The sequence below is a fragment of the Nicotiana attenuata genome, chromosome 11 (genome assembly GCF_001879085.1).
Source record: "Nicotiana attenuata strain UT chromosome 11, NIATTr2, whole genome shotgun sequence".
Classification (NCBI taxonomy): domain Eukaryota; kingdom Viridiplantae; phylum Streptophyta; class Magnoliopsida; order Solanales; family Solanaceae; genus Nicotiana; species Nicotiana attenuata.
The window spans coordinates 52,555,718-52,582,238 of record NC_031999.1 but is presented as its reverse complement, the minus strand read 5'-3'; the positions used below and the strand labels follow the sequence as shown (position 1 = coordinate 52,582,238).

The window sequence follows — 26,521 nt, the reverse complement described above, 5'->3', positions numbered from 1 at the left end:
TAGTAGAGACGGAAATGGTTCAAATTTAAAAAGATAGGTTTGTATGAGGTTTTTTTATCACAGGTAGGACTCTGCTCATGAATTAAATATTAATATTTCTAATTGTGCAGAGTGTAGAAAACATACCTCGTTATTCAGATGAACCAGTACTGATGAACCAGGTTCTTCACTAAGAATCCTCTTGATCATGCCTCAATTTTCCAAAATAGAGAAAATTTTGTTAGAGATCAGTGAGTCATATTAACATATGTCACCGGAGTATACTATTTACAATATGAGACTGAGCAAAGATTAATCTAGATATTTACACAAGTTCCAGATTTTCTAACCAAATTTTTTTTTCATTCATTTTTTTTTCCATTGTGCATTATGAACTGGTCCCATTAGGTGATCTTAATCATCCCTAATTCTAACCTGTTCCTTTCAAAGTGCTCTCTACTCAGTGCTTTATTGAAGATGTCAACAATCTGTTTATTAGTAGCACAAAATTCTATTGTGATCAATCCCTTCTCATAGTTGTCCCTTAAGAAATGATGTCTAACATATATGTGCTTAGTCCTCTTATGATGAACCGGGTTCTTAGTCATACTAATAGCATTAGTGTTATCACAAAAAATAGGGATGCAACCAACTTCAATACCAAAATCCATTAACTGGTGTTTGATCCACAGCAATTGAGCACAACAGGAGGCAGTAACAACATACTCAGCTTCAGCAGTAGATAAGGCCACTGAATTCTGCTTTTTAGTGGCCCATTACACCAGACATGAACCAAGAAAGTGAGCCATACTTGAGGTGCTTTTCCTGTCCACAAGGAAACCTGCATAGTCAGCATTAGCATATCCCACTAGATTAAAGTTACTACCTTTTGGATACCAAAGGCAAAGGTTAGTAGTGCCTTTCAAGTATCTCAATATCCTTTTGATAGCAGTCAAGTGGGATTCCTTAGCATTTTCTTGAAATCGAGCACAAAGCCCTACACTGAAGACAATGTCAGGTCTGCTAGCAGTAAGACACAAAAGTGAACCAATCATACCCCTATACAACTTATGATCAACAGATGAACCAGGTTCATCTATGTCTAATTTAGTAGTTGTTGCAATAGGAGTGTCTATTTCCTTTGATTCGTCCATTTTAAACTTCTTAATCAATTCTTTTGCATATTTCTGCTGATGAATCATGGTTCCATTTGAGTTTTGTTTGATCTGTAAGACTAAGAAGAAGTTAAGCTCACCCATCATACTCATTTCAAATTCACCCCCCATTAATTTAGCAAATTCCTTACTTAGTTTTTCAGTGGTTGCCCCGAAAATTATGTCATCAACATATATTTGTAACACTAGTAGATCCTTACCTTTTTCCCTCAAGAATAGAGTACTATCAATCTTACCTCTCTTATAGCTATGTTCAAGAAGGAATTTCGATAGTCGTTCATACCATGCTTTAGGGCTCTGCTTGAGTCCATAAAGTGCCTTGTCTAGTTTATATACATGATCTGGACACTCCTTGTTTTCAAACCCTGGAGGTTGTTTAACAAATACTTCTTCCTTCAATTAGCCATTTAGGAAAGCACTCTTCACGTCCATCTGGTGAAGAGTAATTCCATGTGTGCTGCAAAAGCTATGAGGAGTCTTATTGCTTCCAATCTTGCAACTGGAGCAAAGGTCTCATCATAGTCTATGCCCTCCTCTAGACTATAACCTTGAACCACCAACCTTGCCTTGTTCCTTGTAACAGTTCCATCTTCATCAAGTTTGTTTCTGAAGACCCATTTAGTGCCAATCACTGATCTGTCCTTGGGTCTTGTAACCAGATGCCAAACCTGACTCCTTTCAAACTGATTGAGTTCATCTTGCATTGCATTTACCCAGTTTGCATCCTGCAAAGCCTCAGCAACATTTTTAGGTTCAATAAGAGATAAGAAAGCATCAAAAACACACATATTATTTAATTAAGATCCAGTTTTAATTTCAGAGGTTAGATAAGTAATTATGTTCTCAATGGGATGAGAACTTTGATACTTGTAAGGTTTCACAACCAACTGGTTTCTGTTTGATGTTTCTCCCATGTTCTGTTGTTGGGGAACAGGCTCATGGACAGGTTCCATTTGGGAATTAGATTCAGTTCTTCTTTGTTCAGTTTCCCCTGTCAGGTTGCCCTGGATGGAAGAACCTGTTCCATCACCCGTTCCTTCTTCTGGTGCAGCTTCACTTAATTCTTTTACCAGCCCAATAGCTTCATCTTCATGTTCCTGTCTCTCAGAAAGAATGTTAGTTTCATCAAAGACTACATGTACACTTTCTTCCACACACATAGTTCTTTTGTTGTACACTTTATAAGCTTTGCTATGTGAAGAATATCCCAAGAATACTCCCTCATCACTTCTGGGATCAAACTTACCTAGGGAGTCCTTTCCATTATTGTGCACAAAGCACTTGCATCCAAATGCCCTAAGATGGGATATATTTGGTTTTCTCCCTTTAAGTATCTCATAGGGAGTCTTCTCTACAAGAGGTCTAGTCGCACCTATTAATGATGTAACATGCATTGTTTACTGCTTCTGCCTAGAAGCTATGGGGCAGTTTACTAGAAAGAAGCATAGTCCTAGCCATATCTTCAAGAGTCTTATTCTTTCTTTCAACTACTCCATTTTGTTAAGGAGTCCTAGGGGTAGAAAAATTATGATCTATACCATGCTCATCACACAATTCAGCAAACTTAGCATTTTCAAATTCAGTTCCATAATCAGACCTAATTGATGCAAGTTGATTACCTAGTTGTTTCTGAGTTTTTCTAACAAAGGCGATGAACATGTCAAATGCTTCATCCTTAGATGTTAAAAATAATGTCCAAGTAACCCTAGAGTAATCATCAACAAGCACCATCACATATTTCTTACCCCCTTTGCTTAATGTGCTCATTGGACCACAGAGATCCATATGAAGCAGTTCCATCGACATGGTCGTGCTTACCACTTTCTTGATTTTGAAAGAGGATCTTACATGCTTCCCCCTTGCACAAGTCTCACAAACTTTCTCTTCCTTACACTTGATGCTAGGCAACCCTATCACTAGGTCCTTGGAGACTAATTTGTTGAGTTGACTTAGACTTGCATGTCCAAGTCTTCTGTGCCACATGAGGGGATCATTGTCCAACACACTTAAGCAAGTGAGTTTATTTTCTGAAAGAGTGGACAGATCTACAATGTATATATTGTTTACTCTTTTTCCCTGCAAAACAATCTTGTCAGTGGTAAGATTATTCACAAAACATTTGGTAGAGGTGAATGCTACCAAGTTACATCTGTCACACATTTGTGATACACTGATTAGGCTATATTTCAAGCCATTTATCAAGTGGACATTCTCAAAGGAATGTGAGTCTGTCTTACCTACCTTTCCGACCCCAATAATCTCGCCTTTCTTACCATTTCCAAAGGAGACATTACCTCCTTTGAGGTCTTCAAGTGAAAGGAACTGGTTCTTGCTACCTGTCATATGCTTTGAGCAGCCACTATCCATGTACCATATTTGGATGTTCCCTTTCACTTTGACCTCTTGTTCATCATCTGATTCTCCTATGGCCATAAGTGATTGTTCATCTCCATATTCATCTTCTGAATCCTCATCTGAGATTTCTCCCCAGGCAACAACCATAGCCTTCGTTGTTCCTTTGTTCTTCTTGGGATGAACCTGTTCCTTCTTCCTATTCCTTCGTTCAGCCCTTTCCTTCTTCCATTCAATTTCCCATTGAGGATAATTTTTGATCATGTGGTCAGTCTTACCACATTTGTAGCAGCCCCCGTTGGTATGTTTTTCAGGGACCATTGGTTTGTTGTAAGTTGCACCCTTGGAAGAACCCTTTCCTCTTATTAGATATTTCTTGAAGTCCCTCGTGATCATAGCCATTTCATCTTCCTCTAGATCTGCACCTTCAACGATTCTGAGAGCCGGGCTTCTTTCTTTCTTGGGAGCATCCATCTTCATGGTCTGCCTTCTTAGTTCATAGGCAGTGAGATTTCCAATTAACTCGTCTAACTTGAGAGTGACAATGTTCTTCGATTCTTGAATACCAGTGATTTTGCTTTCTCAAGTAGCAGGTAAAACCCTTGTCAGAATTTTCTCAACCTTGTCTCTTCAAGGATAATCCTTCCAAGAGACTTAAGTTCATTTGTTAGTGTTGTGAAATTTGCATACATCTCTTGGATGGTTTCTCCTTCCTTCATGGTGAAGTTCTCATGTTAAGAATACAATAGTGTTCCTCTTGACCTCTTCACTTGTGGAGTTCCTTCATGAGCCACTTGTAAAGTGTCCCAAATTTCCTTAGCAGTAGTGCAACTTTGAATTCTGCTCTACTCGTCTTGACAAAGTCCACACACTGGCCATTTCTTGGCCTTAGCATTCTTTTTCCACTTCTTCAAGTCCTCAGCAGTGCAGTCAGCTCTAGTCTTTGGCACATCCATTCCTTCAGCACTCTTCTTTATAGTGGCCAGGGGACCATCAGTAACAATGTCCCAGAGTTCATAGTCCTCTCCTATGATGTGATCTCTCATCCTATTTTTCCACCAGGAATAGTACTGGCCATTGAAGAGTGGAGGCCTAACAGTGGATTGTCCTTCCTAGTTTCCAAGTGGTGCGCTCATCTTGATCTATTCCTAAGGTGTTAACCTCTTCAAGGATAACCCGCTCTGATACCAATTGATGTTTTATACTTCAATACCACACAAGGGGGGAGCGGTGATTTGTGTGGTACCCAATTTTTCGCTTAACTTGATTATAGAAGGACCTGGTTCTTCTATGTGTTCCAACTACTACTGTTACAGAATAATAAGTACAAAATTAAAGAACACAAAGATTTTACGTGGAAAATACCTGGCTCAAAAGGTGAAAAAAACCACGACCTACTTTCCAGTAGGATTTTCCCAAACTCTCCACTAAAATCACTGAGCCAAAAATTGCATCTACAAAAACTCTTTTGTAAACCTAGGATTAACTCTAATCCCGTTGTGGCACACAACCTCAACTGTTGCGACAACTTCAAGTTAACTCTAACTTGAAAACTCCGAGTACCTAATACAATTGCTTCTAGATAAGCTGAAAGGTACAACATGAAATTGGTTCAAGTAGATTCAGGTTTGCAGGCTTGAATCACACACAAATTGCTTGCAAAATTGCCTTGCTATTTTGCTCTCAATTTACGTTTAACTTCTGCTTATGTGCGTTACCTATAAAAAAGAACAACATTGATATTTATGGAGTTAGTAAATAGAGATTGACTAGAATAATGATGCTACTCTTCCTTAGTGGAAGAGTTCTAGTTGATCTCAATCTCTAACTCTGTCCATCTCGTAAGCCGTGTTCTTTTTGAGTAAGGAGTCTTTCTCCTTATCTAATATGCAACCTTTTCGATCAGGATCAGGAGATATCACTTCTGGTAAGTGAGGTTTATCTCCTTCACGTGCATCTCACATGCTTGAGTTGATCATATCTGCTTCACTGGGATGGACATGGTCCATGTATGATATTCTTTGTCAGTCTTCAAAACTCACCTTTACTTGGGCCAACATGCTGCCATGTTCTTATGCTTTCTCTGGTTTCTACTGTATTGAAGAGAAACCCTAACCCTAAGCCTCTAGGTTTTAAGGGCAGAGAGGGAGAACATGCAATTAGATTAGAGAAATGTTTAGTGGTTTTTAGAATTAGATGGGAGAGAGAAAAATAATACAAAGTTTATTTTATGGCTTAGGGGTAGGAGATGACTATAAATAGATATTTGGCTATAAAAAATCAAAAGGTAGCTATGGAATATAATTTTTTAAAAAGATATTTATTTAAAATAAATAAGGTATCAATGCTATATAGGAGGTAACTAAATCCATTCAATTATAATATCGAAGGCTCCATCATCAATAAGGTTAAAAATACATCCCATAATTTATGTCTTCCGTTCACTCATCAATGCTGTGAATAAATTTTACAATATGCTAGTATTGTAAAAAAAAATTTGTTATTTATGGAATAAATTAAAATTAATGTTCTTTTTTTAAATACTTTTTGGAAAGGGATTAGGCGTGTAAATTCTCAACTCCGAGCAACCCCACCCGAGTAGCTGCCCCGAAAAAAAAAAAAATATCTCAAATAACCAGTAAAACCCCAGTCGAAAATCAAAGTCTCAAATTCTCAAAACCCTACACCGGAGCTACGTTGACGGTAATGGCTGGTTACTCTCCGCCGGCGAAATCATAGCTTGGTAATATGCTCTTGCTTTTCCCTTTTCGCAGCATTGAATATTCGTGTCATTTGTTTTTTTAAAATCTTCTTCATGCAGTTATCTCGTTTTTGAGGTTTGTATAACGAAATTGTTCATACATTGGTTCGATTTTTCTTTTTGTTTTAGGTGGAGTTTTGAAATTAATCGAAAGTTGAAGAAGGCATTGCCTATTGAAGATAGTGCGTTTTACAAGTCACAAAAATGGTACTTGTTACTCATGTTTCAGTTTATTGATACTTTTTTTTTTTTCAATTGACAATATTGTTTTTGCATAATTTCTGGTGGTTAAGATTTTAATTCATGGAATTCTGACCATTTCTTGATTTGTGCATGCCCATGTTAATCTTCTCTGTATTTTACCACTTTTAACTTTTCCCGCATTTTAAAATACTCCCTTTGTTTCATTTGTGTGCCAGAGTTTGACTTTGCACCGAGTTTAAAGAAGAAAAAAAAAAGACGTTTGAAACTTGTGGTCTTAAAAGCTTAAAGGGTTATTTGTGTAGCTATGAAAGCTACTCATTAAGGGTAAAGTGAATAGTTTAAAGTTAAATTATTTTTAAATATAGAAATGTGCGATTCTTTTGGGAATAGACTATAAGGAAACAATTACACCTCCCAAACAAGTTGTGGTCTGCTATATGACTCACTGGACATGTTCCATTGTTTATGAGTATTCATCGTGATTTGACCAGTTTTATGCTAGCTGCTAGACTACCATAACCCTCCTCCTTTATTTGGAATTGGGACCACTGATGGAGTTTAAAGTGCTTAAATAAATCAAAGTCACAAAATATCTCCACCAAAATCTTCCCTTTACTATGAAGATTAATCATGATTTGGCTAGTTCTATGCTGGCCGCTAGACTGCCACAACCTTCTTCCTTTATTTGGGCTTGGGTCCGACAATTTGAGCAAGCTCACCGGTGGAGTTTAAAATCCTTAATTAAATCAAATTCAGAAAAAAAAATATTTGTTCACCGAACTAATTTTCGAAGTACTATTTCAGCATTTTCGTTCACTACTTGTATAATAAATACTAGTGTCTTAAACTCCATATGCAATCCTATTTTGGTACTCTGAGACAATTCAACTTATCCACAATAACTTTCCCCAAGCATGTACTATTGCACACATACACTTAAGTAAAAGAACACATACTTAGCATATGGCAAGTGTTAAGTTGTGGTTTCTGGGATTTTCAGATTGAAGTATGTGATGAATTTTGTGTCTGTCAAATATTAGAATTTGAGATGCATGGTTTAAGAGTTTGATGGTATAGTTCTGTGTAATACAGTCAGATATCAGAAAATGGTTCATGAAGCAGCATGACAAAGGTACGGGTAATGGGAGTATGTCCAAGAATAGTGCTCCAGAAAAGCCTTCAGCAGAAAAGCCTTCTCCAGGAAACCTGGTAAGTATTTTGTAGCTAGATCATTCTTCCAATTTCACTTGCTTTCTCGTTGACCTCTCGTATGGTTTAAGTGTTTGTTAATGTAGTTACCTATTTCTTGTTTCTTGGAACCTGTTCCGATTGCCTGGAATGGTGGGGCTGGCTTGTTGTTTCTTTTTGAGATTTCCCGAGAGTAATTTCTTTTCTATCGATTGCCTTGACCATGGACTTCTACTTCAATTATTTTATGAGCAACTGAAAGAAAGAATGGNACTAGTACATAGAGCCATAGACTCTAATATTCTTAATAAAGTACTCAAAAATACAAAACTAAAAATGTTTGTTGAAAAAAGTTTTATCCAAAACTAGCAAATATCGACCCAAATAGAAAAAATTGTACATAAAAGAATATTTGATCATTAGAAATGTCTTGTTACTTGTTTGGAGTTAATTGATGAACTTAGAGAATAAAGGAAAGTAAAATTTTAGATTTTTTATATTTATGTTATAATTAAGAATATGTGTTTTATGTAATATAATATATATTTCGGTATTTTATTTTAAAATACCAAATACCATACCTAATACCAATTTCTTTTAAAAACTTAAACCAAATACCATACCAAATACCAAAATAGCGTATACCAAATACCAAAATTTTCGGTTTCGGTACGGTAATTCGGTATTTACCAAATTATGCACAACCCTAGTTCATACACAAGTGCACCGAACTCCAGTATATTATGCTGGACCGGTCTCTATTGCAGCAAAACGGTGGCTATTTTTCATTGACTTGGTAAACGCTAGCTATTTTTGATTGACCAGTCCAAAAACTGGCTATACCGTGAAATTTTGGCTTTTTATTTGCGGTCTCCGATGTAATTAGAAAAAAAATTGAAAAACTCCTTAATCTTGATTTTAGGAATGTGATATTATTGAATTTTATTTTCATTTGAAACCACATATGTAATGTAATACGTTATATACCTAACATGCACGTTTTATTACCAAATTTCAAATAATAATTTAACTGATTTAACGGGGGTGTCTATAGTGTCTATCTCCAAAGTCCAGGACTCCAGGGGGCAAACTAAAACCCCGAATTTTTCCGGTGCAGGGGTGAAATGCATTTTTAGGTGACGGGTAACCGAATAATTTATTAAAAATTCTTACCTCGCATTAGGGGGGTGTTTTAAAAAAAGTCGAAAAATCAAACTAAACCGATCAAAAAAATCATACTTTTTGGTTTGGTTTGGTTTGGTTTGATTTTTGTTTTGAATTTTAAAAACCGCTCAAGTTGGTTTGGTTTTGGTTTTAATCAAAATAACCTAAAAATACGAATCAAGCCAACTATAGAAGTTGCTATTTAAAGTTTATTATTACACACACAGACATATATATATGCATATTTTTGTACAAAGTTATAAAATTTTATGGTACATGTTAATCGTTTACACTTTTAGTCTAGTCTTTTGATATTATAATAATTTAGTTCTTTGTATTTACAATCTAGTTTGATTGGTAGTTTTCTTTTGCTAAGTATAAGAATCAATTTAAAGTTAAAAGTAACCTATTTTTAATTGAGTCCTTAAATTATTCGTCACTACTTGATTTAGTTACCATAAATATATTTTGGTAAATAATAAATTTCTCAAAGAGCAATTCGTGTGCTACTATTATATTGAAAATATAGTCGCTAGAATATATGTTTGGTAGTGTATTCCTTATATTTTAGAAAAATCGATAAATAACCCAGATATAAACCAAAAAACTAACTTAATTTGTTTGATTTCCTTTTAGTAAAAAATACGCATTAAAATAAATCGAGGTGTGTCATTCACTAAACTAAACATAAGCTGCTATTNTCTGGCAGGGGATCTGCACGGAAGTCTGTGATCAGTGATGAAAGTGACGATGATCTTAAGGATACAAAATCTGATCCCAAACCTACTGGAAGAGGGCGTGGTGGACGAGCAGCTCAGGCTGGTGGGAAAGGCATCCCTCTTGATGAAAGTGATGATGATGCCTCAGCTGATAAGGACACCAAATCTGGTGGACGAGGGCGTGGTGGTAAAGGACCATCTGCAGTACCAAGTGGTGGACGAGGCAGAGGTGGTGGAGGACGGGGCGGTTTCATGAATTTTGGTGAAAGAAAAGACCCTCCTCACAAGGGGGAAAAGGTAGAAGCCTTGCTGAAGCTATTTTCTTTTACAAGTAAGAAGTTGTCCGAGTTAATAAAATTGTGGTCTTTCCACTTTGCAGGAAGTTCCTGAAGGTGCCCCAAACTGTTTAGCTGGTTTGACTTTTGTAATTAGTGGAACTCTGGACAGGTACCTCATTGAGTCTGTTTGTATATTTTTGAAGAGATGTTATGGGGATAAACCCAGGGATGTATTTGCATAAATATCTTTATTGCTTATAGCATGTAAGACTCACTGCAACTGATGCACTATGTAGAAGGCCAAGTCTTTTCGTCTATGTGTTACCTTTTTTAACTTCTCTCAGTATTGGATATGTAAATGACATAAAGCTAGACATTCATTCGGTTGTCATGCTTTCAGTTTAGAAAGAGAAGAAGCTGAGGATTTGATTAAACGCCATGGTGGTCGTGTTACAGGATCTGTTAGCAAGAAAACGGTATTGTCTGTGCTTATAAATTTTTGCTAAACTTAATTGTTTTACGGTGTTTTTCACGCTGTTCTGTTGCAGAATTATCTTTTATGCGATGAAGACATTGAGGGACGGAAATCCTCTAAAGCCAAGGAACTCGGGTTTGTTTCCAATGTCAATGCATATTCTCATTTTCCTTTTTCATTTGGTTCCTGAACTAATATTGGTATCCTATACTTTTGCAACTAGAACTGCATTTCTCACTGAGGATGGTTTGTTCGATATGATCCGGTCATCAAAGAAATCAAAATCAGCTACACAGCCCGAGTCAAAGAAATCAGTGGACACTGTTGTTTCTCCTGCAAAGAGAAATTCACAAAATACAAGTAATTCTTACACTGGGTTCATTGTTGTTGTTGTTGTTGTATTTTCTTTCCCTTTTCATTCTCAGTGACTTGTTTATTTCTGGTGATGTACTCATTCTTAGATGAAAGATGAATGGGTTTATGATATTTTTAAACAGTGCCTCTACAGTTCTGTAGGCACTTCAAAAAGAAGAGAAATAGGAGAATGTTGGGTATATATTTTGGACGGAACTCTTGAAAACAAGAATTACTTGGGAATGCCAAACAGTCTGAATGGCTTACAGAAAGAAATAATAGCATAATTTTTTTTTGATCCAAAACAAGAAAACAGTGTCAGCAATTCCCATTGCCATATAAATGACTGGGACCATAAAAAACCATCATTTACATTCTAATTTTGACCGTGCAAGTTAAGACTCTTAGAATTGATTCAATAAGAAAAGACAATGCTAGAAGCTTTTAGATGACAATTTTTTTTGTGATAAGTCAAGGCTTGCAGGGAAAAAGTGAAAGCTTGTTTTAAGTATTAACCCTTCAAAAGTGGCACGGAGATGTGCTGTCAGATGTACAAAGGTACAAAAAGTATAATGTCACTAACTGATAAAAAAAAAGGTATAATGTTCCTACGACTACCTATCTTTTTTTGGGGTTGATCAATAGGTATATGTTATTAACATAGCCCCAGGGGTGCAAGGTTTCGATGTTAGAAGAACACTGGACTAACTCCATTTGGAAATCCACCTTTGCATCCTAATGATTCAGTTTTCTATTTGGTCAGTAAGTTGGCAAGGTTAATTAATGATAATAGTCTGCCAGCACTAAGATGGTGCCTGGTGTATACAAAAGTGGACTCTCCCTTTTACGAAAAAACAAAAGAAAGGACCTCCTCTATAAAGTTACTCCTTAAAGAGCTAATGAAACCTATCATTTTATGCACATCATATACATCCTGTGGCCTACACTTTGCGCGGACTCTTCAATTTTGGTGCCGTTCCCGTCCCGATACGAGACGGGGACGGGAGCGGGATACGTCCCGGATTCGGTTAACTGACTCCGGACACTTTGACCGGAGTCCATCGACAAATTTGGGAGAAAAATTGAGATTTTGATTTCTCAAAATCAAAAATAAAACAGATTTAGGAGAATGAAAGAATAATGTCCATCTTGGAGAATGAAAGATTGAATTCTACAATATTCATGTAAGTTTTTCACAGAATATCTCTCAAAATTTACAATATTTTTTATAGCTCTATTTTTATTAGCCGAATCCCCGCACCGTATCCATATCCGGATCCGCATCCCCGAATCTTAAAATTTAGATTTTGCCGAATCTGATACTCGGATCCGTCCCCGTATCAAATACCAGCACCCGAGTCCGAGCAACTTAGGCCTACATCATAAAGCCAGTAACATAAACATCTGTACTTTAAATTGTATATTGAACTTGCTTTGCACACAAAGCACCTAGCATTCCTTTCATTGCCTTCCCAACGTGACAGCAAGTCTTTCAGTCTTTGGCATCACCCATTTAAGCCCAAAATAGGCCCAGAAGCAGATCCCAAAGTTGTTTAGTGTTACAGACTCATTGCGGGGCCCTTGAGTTGAGGAAAATAACAACGTCAAAGAGGATAAGTAGATAGGAATACAGATGCATCTGACAGATATTTGTTGGGCATTTAAATAGTCAGTAGTTTAATTTTACTAGAATTCTTAATTTAGTAGATTTCTTATATCCGTAGACTCCTAGTTCTGCTTAATAGCTTTGTAATAAGACTCTCTATTTAAAGAGACAGAAGGAATAAGAAAGGGCAGGCAAGATTTATATTAAAAACAAGAGATCTGGGACTCTCTCTATCGAGTCCTAAGGTTATAGGCTCCCTTTAACGAGCTTATTTATTGTTATCAAAATAGGTCGCTCACGGAATAGAAACAAGGGAAAAGATCTGTTCAACACAGACTTTCCAGTGAATCGCCCTGTGACAAGATCCATTCTGCGTGACCATAACAACTTGGTATCAGAGCCAAACACTATGGGCGATCCAAGCAAACGTGAAGAGTTACAGGCTCTCCTTCAAGAGGCGCAGGCTGCCAACGAAGCACCGAATAACAGAAGCAGTGGCACAATCTGAATCAAGGATGGTTAATCAACTGCAACAATTATCGTTACAATTGCAGGAGTTCATTGTTGGGTTTAACAAAAATCAAGGAAAGGATTCTGATGTTGGAGCAAGCAGCAATGTAGGTAACCAACCCTATAGACCAAAGAATCGGCCTAATCAGCTGACAGGAAATAGTGTAGTACCAAGGTACGCAAAGCTGGATTTTCCTACTTTTGACGGATCAGAAGACCCATTGATTTGGCTACACCGTTGTGAGAAATTCTTCTCCAATCAGAGAACGAATGAAGCAGATAAGGTGGGATTGGCAGCATTCCATCTTCTAGGTGAGGCACGATTATGGTATCATCAAGTGGAACAAGAGTATCCCTATGTTGATTGGTTGGAATTCAAAGAATATTGTGCTCTCAGGTTTGGGCCTCGACTGGGCAGTAATCCACTAGGTGATCTGGTTAACCTTAAGCAAACAGGCTCAATTGAAGAATATCAACGCCAATTTCAAGAACGGTTAGCCAGGGCCAGTAAGTGTGTTCGCGTTGACCAGCAAGTTAGTCTTTTCACTGCCGGGCTGATCGATTCCATTCGGCTTGATGTTGAAATGCGTAGTCCACCAGATTTGGTTCATGCCATGAATATAGCTCGAGCTTTTGAAAAGAAATAGAAGGTAGTGCGGGCGACATCTTCTCGAAGGGAGACTTGGCAAGGGACTAAAGGCTATTTCAGTACTACTACAAGTTCGACAATTCCAGCTCCAAAGGGCAGCAATGCACCGGGTGGTATTACTGAACCAAAGTTGGGAAGTTCATCTGCTCCTTTCATAAAGAAGTTGTCACGGGCTGAAATGGCAGAGAGAAGGGCAAAAGGATTGTGTTATAATTGTGATGAATTGTATTCGATTGGGCATCAATGTAAGAAGCTATTTTGGTTGGAACTTGCTGATCTGGATGATGAAGAACCTGACCATAATGATGCACAAGAACCTGAAATTTCCTTATATGCCATCACGGGACAGAAGAGCGCAAGAACAATGCAGTTACTAGCAATCATGAAGGGTCAACCATTGTTGAGCCTGGTTGACTCGGGCAGCACACACAATTTCATAAGTTACACAGCAGCGCAACACTTGGGGATGCAAGTACAGCCTGGGACAAGTGCCAAGGTATCAGTGGCTAATGGAGAAAAAGTTTACAGCAAAGGAACTTGCGCATCAGTATCCTTCTATATTGATAACCAAAACTTTGAAGCTGACTTCTTTGTTATTCCGTTAGATGGCTTTGACATTGTTCTAGGGGTGATTTGGTTACAAACATTGGGCCCCATTCTTTGGGACTTCGTTACACTTGAAATGAGTTTTACTTCAAATGGGAAACAAGTCGTCTTTCAAGGGCAGCAAACCTGTTCAAAATTGCAGCTTCAATTATTGCATGATTTAGATGAGCACCACAGCAAACTGGAGCAGGTCTTGGCCGAATTTGCCGACTTATTTCAAGAGCCTACTGGGCTGCCTCCTATGCGAAATTGTGATCATCGCATTTGCTTATTACCTGGTTCCAAACCAGTGGTAGTTCGACCATACCGATATCCTCATTTGCAGAAAGATGAGATAGAAAAACAATGCGCAGATATGTTAAGACAAGGAATCATTCGGCCTAGTAGATCACCCTTCTCATCTCCAGTTTTATTGGTTCGTAAGCATGATGGAACTTGGCGTTTTTGTGTTGATTATCGTGAGCTCAATGCCAAGACAGTGAAGGATAAATTTCCAATTCCAGTGGTGGATGAATTATTAGACGAATTGTACGGGTCCAGATACTTCACGAAGCTAGATTTGAAGTCGGGCTATCATCAGGTCCGCATGGATACCCTAGACATTGAGAAGACAGCTTTTCGCACGCATCATGGCCACTTTGAATTTTTGGTTATGCCGTTTGGATTGTCAAACGCTCCATCAACATTTCAAGCACTAATGAATGAGGTATTTAAACCACACTTGCGTCAGTTTGTGTTGGTTTTCTTTGATGACATTTTAATATATAGCAAGACATGGGATGATCATCTCACTCATATTGGCATCGTTTTTGAGTTATTGCGTGCTCATAACCTTTATGTCAAGAGATCCAAATGTTCTTTTGGAGAGACCCAAGTAGCATATCTTGGCCATGTGGTGTCTGAAACAGGCGTGGCAGCAAACATAAACAAGGTTCAGGCTATCATTGATTGGCCTCAACCACAGTCCACCACTACCTTGCGCGGATTCTTGGGCTTAGTGGGTTATTACCGTAAATTTATAAGAAATTACAGTCAGTTAGCATCCCCTTTAACTAACATGCTTAAAAGAAATTCGTTCCAGTGGGATGAAACAGCTTTGGCTTCTTTTGACACTCTTAAAAAAGCACTTGCAACTGCTCCTGTTTTACAATTACCAAATTTTAATGATCCATTTATAATTGAATGTGATGCCTCGGGAGGTGGTATTAGAGCGGTGTTGCAACAGAATGGCCATCCTATTGCTTTTTTCAGTCGACAATTGGCAGCTCGACACTTTAAATTGGCTGCATATGAGCGAGAATTAATTGGCTTGGCTAAAGCAATGCAACATTGGCGTCCTTATCTATGGGGCAAGTCTTTGTTGATTCGCACAAACCACTATAGCCTTAAATATTTGTTGGAACAACGACTTACCACTTCACCTTAACAACATTGGATCAGCAAGCTTATGGGGTTTGATTTTTGTGTGGAGTATAAGGCATGCCACTTGAATAAGGCTGCTGATGCCTTGTCACGTCGTCCTGGTAAGGAGGAATTATTTTATGGCATCAGCCAACCACGTGTACTACTGCTTGATGCGATTAGAGAAGAGATATGCAATGACGCTTCCTTGCAAGAATTAGTCCAACAAGTGCTTCGTCAAGAACTTGATGCTTCCTGGTCATTCAAAGACGGGCTACTATTTTATAAAGGTCGTATCTACTTGCTGCCTTCTTCCCAATTGATTGCTACTATTATGTCAGGATATCATGATAATGCCCATGAAGGGGTACAGAAAACATTGCAGCGCATACGACAAGATTTCTACTGGAAAGGTATGAAGTCGATTATTGGGAATTATGTCGCTGCTTGTCTAGTTTGTCAACGCAACAAGGCTGAACATCTAAGCCCTGCAGGTTTACTACAGCCACTTGCACTTCCTGAGCAGGTATGGGCTGATATCTCAATGGACTTTATTGATGGCTTACCAAAGGCTTGGGGCAAAACAATATTATTTGTGGTAGTCGATCGTTTTTCCAAATATGCACACTTCATACCCATGTCTCACCCTTACAATGCAACCCGTGTTGCCCATGTTTTCTTTGAGCATATTGTTCGCTTGCATGGGATACCCGAATCGATTACTTGTGACAAGGATGTGATTTTTACAAGCACATTTTGGAGAGAATTGTTTCGTCTATGTGGAACAAAGTTGGCATTCTCTTCTGCTTATCACCCTCAGACTGATGGCCAAACTGAAGTTGTGAATCGTACTATTGAAATGTATTTGCGTTGCTTGGTTGGGGATTATCCAAAGAAGTGGGTTGATTGGTTGCCTTGGGCAGAGTATTGCTATAATACTTCCTTTCATACTGCATTGCAAACAACCCCCTTTAAGGTTGTTTATGGCCGAGATCCTCCTCGTCTATTGTCCTATGTGGCTGGTTCTTCACGAGTGGAGGCTATTGACAATGCATTACTGGTTCGTGATTCAGCTCTGCTTGACATTCGCAGCAAGTTGCAACAAGCTCAAGTTAGGATGAAAGAATATTATGACAAAGGTCACCGTGAGGTTGCATATGAGCCAAGTTCACTAGTTTGGCTGCATTTACATCCTTATCGTCGAAAATTTGTTGCGGGTCAACTATGCCATAAGCTTGCACCTCGGTTCTTTGGGCCTTTTCCTGTGTTGCGGCGAATAGGGGAAGTTGCGTATGAGTTACAGCTGCCCAGTGACTGTAAGTTGCATAATGTATTTCATGTATCCCTCCTTAAAGCTTTTAAGGGTGCTGCTCCCACAGTTCCTCCGACGCTGCCACCACTAGCGGATGGTCGTGTTGTTCCTATGCCTTGTTCTGTTCTACGAGCTCATCTAAATCGAGGAACTTGGGAACTCTTAGTGCACTGGTGTGGGTTTGATTTGTCAGATGCTACTTGGGAGGATGCTGAACATTTTCGTAATGCCTATCCGGACTTCGAGCTTGAGGACAAGCTCTTTAAAGAGGAGGGGGTAATGTTACAGACTCATTCGTGGGTAAAGTTTATGCAAGGAGGGGCCCTCGAGTTGAGGAAAATAGCAACGTCAAAGAGGATAAGTAGATAGGAATACAGATGCATCTGACAGATATTTGTTGGGCATTTAAATAGTCAGTAGTTTAATTTTACTAGAATTCTTAATTTAGTAGATTTCTTATATCCGTAGACTCCTAGTTCTGCTTAATAGCTTTGTAATAAGACTCTCTATTTAAAGAGACAGAAGGAATAAGAAAGGGCAGGCAAGATTTATATTAAAAACAAGAGATCTGGGACTCTCTCTATCGAGTCCTAAGGTTATAGGCTCCCTTTAACGAGCTTATTTATTATTATCAAAATAGGTCGCTCACGGAATAGAAACAAGGGAAAAGATCTGTTCAACACAGACTTTCCAGTGAATCGCCCTGTGACAAGATCCATTCTGCGTGACCATAACATTTAGCCATCATAAAAATGGACGAAAATATGATTCCATGTTTCTTCCTCTCTATTGCACAAAGAAGCCATTGCTTTGTCGCTTATACCAAAGAAGTGATGGCGGAGGGGGGGTTATCATTTTCTGGATGAAGCCATGCGCTTCGGAAAAGTGTGGCTTTAAACTTGACACACAAAATGACCCAAATGAGAAGCAGTCGATTCTTTGAATCACAACTTTGAGTATTTGGATTAGCATCAACTTTATTGTATATTGGATACTTGAAATTAGTTATTCTCATTGCAATTTGATTATTATAATACTAAATTCGTATATGTTTGGTATTGTTTCATCTTTAGTAAATTGTGCTCTTCTCTTCAAAGAAGCTTGCGCTTTACTTCTCGCTTTTCACTTCAAGCTCGTGGACCTTGTTGCTTTTTGGCGCTTTTTGCTTTTTAAAGCTCTGGATATCTGCCGCAAAATTAGTTTATTGCAAAGCACCAGAACTAAAAGTATATACATCAATTTCCTTCAAAAAAGAAAAGTATATACATCAATTTAGGCTCCTGTATTGAAGGTAATAGGGACAATTTAGGCTCCTGTATTGAAGGTAATAGGGATATAAGTTGCTGAAAGTTAATAAATAATCCCTCCATCTTATATTGTGGGGGGCTGTTTGACCCACAAAGTTTAAGAAACAAAGGAAGATCGTTGAGACGTAAAAACAAAGGAAGATTGTTGAGACGTAAGCTGAATCTACGCAATGTACCTAAATTACCCGACTATCAAATAATTAAGTGAGAGTTGGTGAGAGATCCATTTGTCTTTTCATATTCCTCTCATAAATATTTGAACTTTATATCAACTGGGTCCCAACAAGTCATGCTATTAAGGGTAAAATGGTGATGATAAGATTTATGAGTTTCCAAATACAGAGATGTGATTTTTCGAGATAAATTAACATGGAAAGTGTGGCACACAAAATCAGATGGAAGAAGCACTAAATAGCTGAGTGGTGTATGTAGAAACAGAAAAGTGGTTGGCATCCTGGACGGGGAGGGGAGCAGCCTGTAAATAGACTAGACAGCTGAGTGATGTTAGCTTACTTCCATGTACAGTAGGAGAAAATGCTTCTGATCTCTCTTGTTTTAGATTGGTGAAAGATGGGGAATATCAAGCCCGATAGACAATGGAACATTGTGTTTCTGGTGCCTCTTATACTGAGGTGATACTTTCACATTCTTGACTTTGAGCCTTCATGGCCTATAATGCGGCAATGTCGTTTTTTAGGTGATGGAACTGGAAGCACTGCCACAAAGATTTTAGCTGCCAAAGAATTGACACCTAGTGCATCTCCTGCCAAGAGGAAAGGCCAAGCTAAAGAGTCTTCACTACCATGGACAGAAAAATACAGGCCCAAAGCTATTGTAGACATAATAGGGAATAAGTCACTGGTATTCTTCTATGTTGCTTTCTTTCTTTAATGGCTACACTTTTGAATTAAAAGATTCACCTGGAGTAACTTTACCTTCTATATGGTACACGATCAGGTAGAACAGATTCAGCGTTGGCTGGAGAGCTGGGATGAGCATTTTCTAAATGCAGCTAGTAAGGGGAAGGGGAAAAAACAGAATGACTCTGGTGCTAAAAAGGCAGTTCTGTTGAGTGGTATGCCGGGTATAGGGAAGACTACATCAGCAAAGGTGGTTAGTCAGCTACTGGGTTTCCAAACCATCGAGGTATTTTCCTTTTAAATGGTGAAAATTCACGGACTGTAATCTAATCATTTTTCACTTACTCTTTCTTTCTGTTGGATGTTGGATTAATATAACAGTACCTTTATTTTTTTTTTAGGTAAATGCTAGTGATAGTCGTGGAAAGGCTGATTCAAAAATTGAGAAAGGAATTGGTGGTAGTACTGCTAATTCCATAAAAGAACTTGTTAGCAATGAATCCCTAGGTGCTAATATTGGCAGGTAAACCTCTGCTCTCTTGAATGTTTGTATCAGAAGTATGATATGCCATAATCCATGTTGATGATTGTAGATCGCACCATCAGAAGACTGTTCTGATTATGGATGAGGTTGATGGCATGTCTGCTGGAGATAGAGGTGGTGTTGCCGATCTTATTGCTAGCATCAAGTTATCCAAAATTCCTATTATCTGCATTTGTAATGATCGCTACAGTCAGAAATTGAAGAGCCTTGTCAATTATTGCTTACCAATTGTCTTCCGAAAACCGACCAAGCAGCAGGTCATTTCCACAGTTATTCTTGTCATCTAACAATTCCTTCTTTGGGTAAGAGCAATAATAGGATGGTATAAGTAAAGAAGGAATTGTTAGATGACATATTCTTCCTGCACTTAGTTATCTTTACTTGATTTGAATTTTAGTGCCGAATTTCTCCAAATGATGCACTACACTAATGATTATATGCTATATACTTATGCTAGTCAGTGTACCTTCCACAGTGTCCTGTTATGGACAAGATCCAAGGTACCCTTAGCTCCAGTAATGTTTCTGGTGTTCCTTGCTGGATCTTCTATGGTAGATATAAGAGGTGAAAATTTTTTGTTGAAATTTTTACAGCTAATAGTGAGAGTATGTTTTGATAGATGGCAAAGAGGTTAAAGCAAGTGGCAAATGCTGAAGGCCTTCAAGTCAATGAGGTTTTATTCTCTTTCAACAACTTGCAGAAGTTCTTACATGTTGAAGAAAATGTATTTAGTAATATTTGGAACTATCCTATCGCATTCAAAAGCCATCATCCCCGATAAAATGTGAAAATTGGTTTCACTTGTCAACATTTGTGGACTGTTGTACTTGGTTTGATATTGGTGGTTTCTTGAAGTGCATGTTGTAAAGTAATCCAGATCTGAAACACCAAGATGAAGTCCTATGAATTTTGTTGTGGAGAAAGTGAGAGTTCAATTTTTCTGATCAAGTAAGGGATGTCCAAAAATATGAATTGTTTTATGCAAGTAAATCCCTAGTTGTTCAATTAAAAAATCTCAATTTGTACTTCTTGTGGAAATAGTGACGTGTATTTGTGTCAATATATATTTATTTGAGTACTTTCCTGCTTAAATTTGTCGGTAGCATGTATAATTTGGTGGTGCACCTACAAAACATACGGAAAACATTTCCTTTGTTGTTGTCTGGGCATCCATCTGCAAACTTTCTGAGATTCATGATTGATTTTCTTCTTCTATTTCTTTTTCTAGATTGCTCTTGAGGAATTGGCAGAACGTGTTGGTGGCGATATGCGTATGGCTCTAAATCAATTGCAATACATGAGTCTCTCCAAGTCTGTGATCCAATACGATGATATAAGACAGCGCCTTCTAAGCAGTTCAAAGGATGAAGACATCTCACCCTTCAAAGCTGTCGAACTGTATGCATGTCTTCGATTCAACCTCTCTTTACCATTTTACCAAATTGATGTGTAATTTTTCCCCACATATGGATTGAACTACGTTGGATTTTCTAGTTGCTTTGTGTCCAAATATATGTGGTAGTGCCGTTGAGCAGCTTAATCAATAATTAGTAATATTTGGGATAAAAGCACCGAAAACTAATCAGCAATATCATTTAATTAGCCACCTTCCTACTTGTTGTCCATAATTCATTACGGGAGATCCATATTTATATATCATCACAAGCCATAGCAGTGTAAATATTTGGTTATTGTACTCTTTTTTCCGTTTTAGCCGTTGATTTATGTATTTCTTTTACAACGTCAATACATAACTCCGTCTCATGGGAAATAAGTTGAAAGAGGTGGACGTCAATTTTCCTTACTCAGCTTTATATGCGAATCTTCATTTTGACAGAGTGGGTGAGAATGGATTATGGGAAGTAAGGAGTGAGGTTTAACAAAGAAGAAAGCAGAGGCATTTTCTTTTCCTTGCTTTCGAGGGTGGGGTGCGGAGGGGATTTAAGAAGATTCAGCATACCAGTATGCTTGAAACTAAGCAGTGATCCTCTGTAACTTATCCTGTGGGAGTATAGAGTTGAGTAGTCAGCTTCTTTGAACACTGTTCTCTGATAGAATTTGTATGTTTGTCACTTGCTTTGGATAGTGCAGTTTGTTACAAATTACACATTCTTGAGCTGTGGACTCCTCTTTTTTTTATTGCTTTTACTTCAAATTCGGCCATAATATAGCTTGCATTGGCCTAATGAATGATCTCACTTTAGTACTTTCATGTGACTACAGCATTCACTGCTATCACATTGAATAATTACTTTCACGCTCAGGTCTTGACTTAAATATGATTTTTTTTACTGACCAGTTATGTTTGTTCCTGTGTTGATAGGTTGTTTGATTTAATTGCCAAGAACTTGAAAATAGATCGAAGAATTGATCTAAGTATGAGTGACCCAGATCTTGTTCCGCTTCTTATACAGGTACTCTAGATCCATAAGGTTACTATTTGTGCTTGAAATTTACTCTCGTCTGAGTTAATTTTCCTTTTATATGTCCCTGCCTATTTTTCTCTATATCACTTTGAGACCTTGTAGAACGGAGAGTATTCATTCAAGTAGAATAATATCAATTGGAACTGATTGCTTTGCTGTTTTCTTTTTTTCTTTTCAGTTTTCATACTCCATCTTTTATTACCTAATTAATTTCTCTTTTGGATTAATTTTCCAAGTTTGGTACCTGATGATCTAACTTATAATGACATGCCCCGAAAAAACGATTATGCAGTAATCTTGTATCTTATTTTAAGCTAGTATATTTAAGCTCTCTTGGTTAGTTGTTCTTATCCTCTAGAAATTCTGCTTTATATGATAGCTTTGGGATATGTATTTACTTAAATGGTCTTGCTTCCATCCATAATTTATGTCTTACATGCTCATTTGTGTTCTTTAGATTGCTATATTTCCACATGTTGAGAACTTCATTGTGTACGAGAGAAGACAGTTGTTTGAGAAGTGCTGAAGGGCTTTGTTCCTGTGTGATGTTTGGGCAGTGTTGCATTAGGATCTATGCTATAAAGCTGACTGTATGCTTCAGATGGTTTATTTTATTTCTTTTCCTTTTTCCTTGTTTTTTTTTGGGCATGTTCATGCTTGTCAGCAGTCTGTGTAATCCTCTTTCTGTTACTTGATATTGTTCTTGGTTGTCGTTTATACCATCTGTGCCATATCAATTGCCTCATTAAACGAGTCATACACAACATAAGGCTAAAAATTGACTTGGTATAGATTTCACGTTGGTATATTAGGATTGAAAAGCTTCTGAGAAAGTATCAGTATAAAAAAAGGGCAGCCCGGTGCACTAAGCTCCCGCTATGCGCGGTGTCTGAGAAAGTATCAGTATGGTTTAAAATATTTTATGAGTAGACCTCCATATTATTTGGTAAAATGATTTCCCCATGTGATGGCAGGAGAACTATCTCAATTACAAGCCAAGTTCTGTTGGCAAAGATGATGATGGTTTAAAGCGGATGAGCCTAATTGCACGTGCTGCTGACTCTATTGCAAATGGTGATTTAATAAATGTACAGATTCGTAGATACCAGCAGTGGCAACTATCTCCAGCTGGTTGCCTTTCGTCTTGCATTATTCCGTAAGACAATTTCTTAGCGTCTCAAGTTCAGTTGCATCTACTTTTTTCTTATAGTGCTGGCTAAATTTCTTGTTTTTTTTCCTACCTCATTGTAGTGCTTCGTTGTTGCATGGACAGAGGCAGACTCTTGAGCAGGTGACTGGTGCTTCTTATTCTCCGTCTATAAGATCTGATGGCTGAGCAATGCATAGCTTTGCTTTCATTTTAAGCACAATATGTTGTGCCTTTCTCTCAAATCTGATGGGTGGATCTAAGTTTGTCTAGAGATCATCATGTTATACTATTAGTTTCCTACATTAGATAATTACAGGTGGTTCAGTATTGGTATTAGATGTCGAAAAGTTGTGAGCTGTTTCCAGAGATGTGGTCTCGGTATATTTTACATCTTATGGTTTCTAATTCTTTGCTTGTTATTTATTAGCTTTCCAGGAATTTTCACTTGAATATATTTTAATTGTCATCCAATCAGGACTTATTTGAGACGGCTGAAATTATAGTGAGGGTTAAATATTGCAGGGAGAACGCAACTTTAATAGGTTTGGTGGCTGGCTAGGAAAGAACTCTACAATGGGAAAGAATTACCGGATTTTGGAGGACTTGCATGTTCACCTACTCGCTTCTCGTGAATCATATTTGGGAAGGTACTTTCTATTTTGACATATTTGACATATTAGTTTTCTTCTCATTTTTCATCTAACCTGATACATGTTCATTTCATTGATCTGTATCTTGTAATCTTACATTAATTTTCATAGACCGAGTGTCTTCATTAATCCACTCAATTAGAGCATGTGTTTCTTTTATTGTTATGTATTCAGTATTTTCTTATTTTCTCCAGCTTATGATTCGTTTCTAATTCTTTGGTATTTCTCAGAATACAAATAATAAGATCTGGTATACAGCGCATGTCCTGATTTCAGACGATTGTTCTAGATTCAGAACTTGTTAAAATTCTTTTTCAATACCTGCATAAGTATAGATGAAGTCAACTGTGTACATAATCTTCTAAAGCCACTGGTGTTTCCATGATGCAATGTCTTGTCCTATTCCCCCTTTTCTGCCTGTGCCTCCTTCCGTGGTTAGTGTTAATCAATTGTTTAAGAGTTAATAGTTGACAAAGAAACTATTGATGTGTTACCTATTGCAGGGTTCCCCTGTTTTGTGTACACTTTTTCTTACAAAATTTGGAAGTCAGTCAAAGTTTCAACTACTTCCTGCACAATGCCTGTAAAACAGTCTTTATGCATTCGTGGTAGTTGTGTAATATATTTTCTCATACATTTCAGGGCAAACCTGAGACTTGACTACTTTACTCTTCTTACAAAGAAGTTGACAGATCCATTAAAACTGCTACCTAAGGTGATTATTCATCCTTAACCCGAATTTCGTTGTGTATATCTGTTTGCATGGTTATATATGAATGTTATTGCCAGGATGAAGCTGTCGAGAACGTTGTGGATTTCATGGATTCGTACTCTATAAGCCAGGATGACTTCGATAATATTGTGGAGATATCAAAATTCAAGGTATACCATTGTTTTAATCTCTTCTCCTAATTCCTCTGATGCACTTTTAGAATCTGTTCATGTGTTGACTTCACTGCATTTGCATCAGGGACATCCGAATCCACTGGATGGTATTCAGCCTGTTGTGAAAGCTGCACTGACAAGGGCATACAACAAAGGAAGCAAATCACGTGTTATTCGCACAGCAGATTTAATGTCCCTTCCTGGAATTAAAAAAGCTCCCAAGAAGCGGGTTGCAGCGATGCTGGAGCCACTAGATGAAGGCTTAGCTGAAGAAAATGGTGAAGCAATTGCTGAAGATGAAGAGAACTCATCAGAGCCAGAGGATATAGGTACATCCCTACTCAGATTACCCCATTAAAAGGGAGCATGATACTGTGTCATTCAATAATCTTACCAGAACAGTTAACTGGAAAATCTTAAAGATAGATAATCCATTGATATGAGCTCCATAGTTAAGAAGTGTTGTTCTACACTTGGTTGCAATAGCAAAAAGAAATCATGCACATTATAGTTTGTGTTTCCTTTGTGCCTCTGCAGTAAGCGTTTTCTATTTGCTCTTATTTCAATGTTAGTACTTTTCATTAGGGATAAGTGATGACATTTCTCTAATATAGAACGATGGTGTAATTCTTTTACAATAATTTGGAGCAGTATTTGATGATGTTATTGCTTGTTTCGGTCAACTCTGCAGATGTTGAGAAAAAGTTGGAGTCAGATCTTCAAAGTCTCAGTTCGAAGGGTGAGTGACACTCAAGAACAATTGCATTTTCTTCTTCATTTATCTGCATGTATTTAGTGTCTGACCATCTTCTACCTACCTGTTAACATTCTTTCCCGTCTTTCCCTTTATCTGCTTTTGTTTTACAACAGGAATCCAAGTAAATGTAGATCTGAAGGGTGCCGGTGGAAAGAAGCCGTCTGCTGGAAGAGGAAGAGGAAGTTCTAGTAGCAGGGAGAAAGGAGGCGCTGAATCCTCGGGCAAGAGAGGTGGCCGGGGTTCTGGAGCTACCAAGAGAAAGAGGTGAAACCCGAAAACATCTTCCTGACCTAATGTATGTTACAACCATCGGAAGCTGCAGCTTTCCGGATCTAGCTCTAGCTTTTAGGAAACTTTGTTTAGCTATTTGTGTAAAAGAAAAAGGGGGTCTTAAGTTGATCTGTGTACATTCTACTTGAAGCTGATGAGTAACTATTTTCTGTCTATAGTTTTGGTTTGTATTCAAATTTTGGATTCTCGTGTCAGTGCCGCGTTAATTCTATTCCACTATCCTATGACACTTTGTTTACTGCAAAGTTACAACTTAGTAATTCTGCTGGGAATACCAACTTCATATCCCCCGTATTGTTTGGGCAGCTGACTGCATGTTTTAATGCTTAACCCTGAATCCAAGGGACCTAAAACGTCACTTGAAAAAGGGCAGCCCGGTGCACTAAGCTCCCGCTATGCGCGGGGTCCGAGGAAGTGCCGGACCACAAGGGTCTATTGTATATAGCCTTATCCTGTATTTTTGCAAGAGGCTGTTTCCACGGCTTGAATTCCTGACTTTTTGGTCACATGGCAAAAACGTCACTTGAAAGGCTTGATTAAATAGGTGCCGATATACATGTGAAAACAGCTAATATGGAGTTTGGATTTATAAAAAACTAGAAAGCAGTTAGCTTTTTCTTTACGATGATTCCAAATTAATTTCGACGAATATTCTTAATACCTGAAGCTGTTAAACTCTCGATAGCTATTTTTGCTTGGCTATGGTGTTTAGTATGTTATATTCACATGATAAAAATTTACACTAGGTATTTACATTAACCTAAGCAGTTACAGAGTCGGGAATTATACAAGAGGATTTAAAAAAATAAAAGAATGTCACATATGATATTTGATATTGTAATCTAAAGCAATTCATGAATTCATTTGCCACTTTGCTAGACTTTTTCCATGTATCAAAGGAATTCAACTACTTACATA

General features: G+C 37.8%; 1 protein-coding gene and 1 long non-coding RNA gene across 2 annotated transcripts; both read left to right on the top strand.

Moving 5' to 3' along the window:
* LOC109234531 lies at positions 6,100-7,677 on the top strand. The gene is made up of 3 exons (XR_002069263.1): positions 6,100-6,249; positions 6,397-6,474; positions 7,564-7,677. It is a non-coding gene; the product is annotated as an uncharacterized LOC109234531 (long non-coding RNA).
* Positions 7,927-25,841, top strand: LOC109234898 (replication factor C subunit 1). Its single transcript, XM_019400938.1, has 21 exons — positions 7,927-7,935; positions 9,516-9,839; positions 9,922-9,989; positions 10,221-10,296; positions 10,369-10,430; positions 10,519-10,655; positions 18,738-18,901; positions 18,998-19,186; positions 19,302-19,423; positions 19,494-19,701; positions 20,064-20,117; positions 20,673-20,842; positions 21,768-21,858; positions 22,845-23,026; positions 23,122-23,161; positions 23,543-23,667; positions 24,313-24,385; positions 24,460-24,552; positions 24,641-24,884; positions 25,247-25,294; positions 25,426-25,841. Exons 1-21 carry the CDS (start codon positions 7,927-7,929, stop codon positions 25,578-25,580), a joined length of 2,634 nt encoding a protein of 877 aa, XP_019256483.1. The 3' UTR covers positions 25,581-25,841.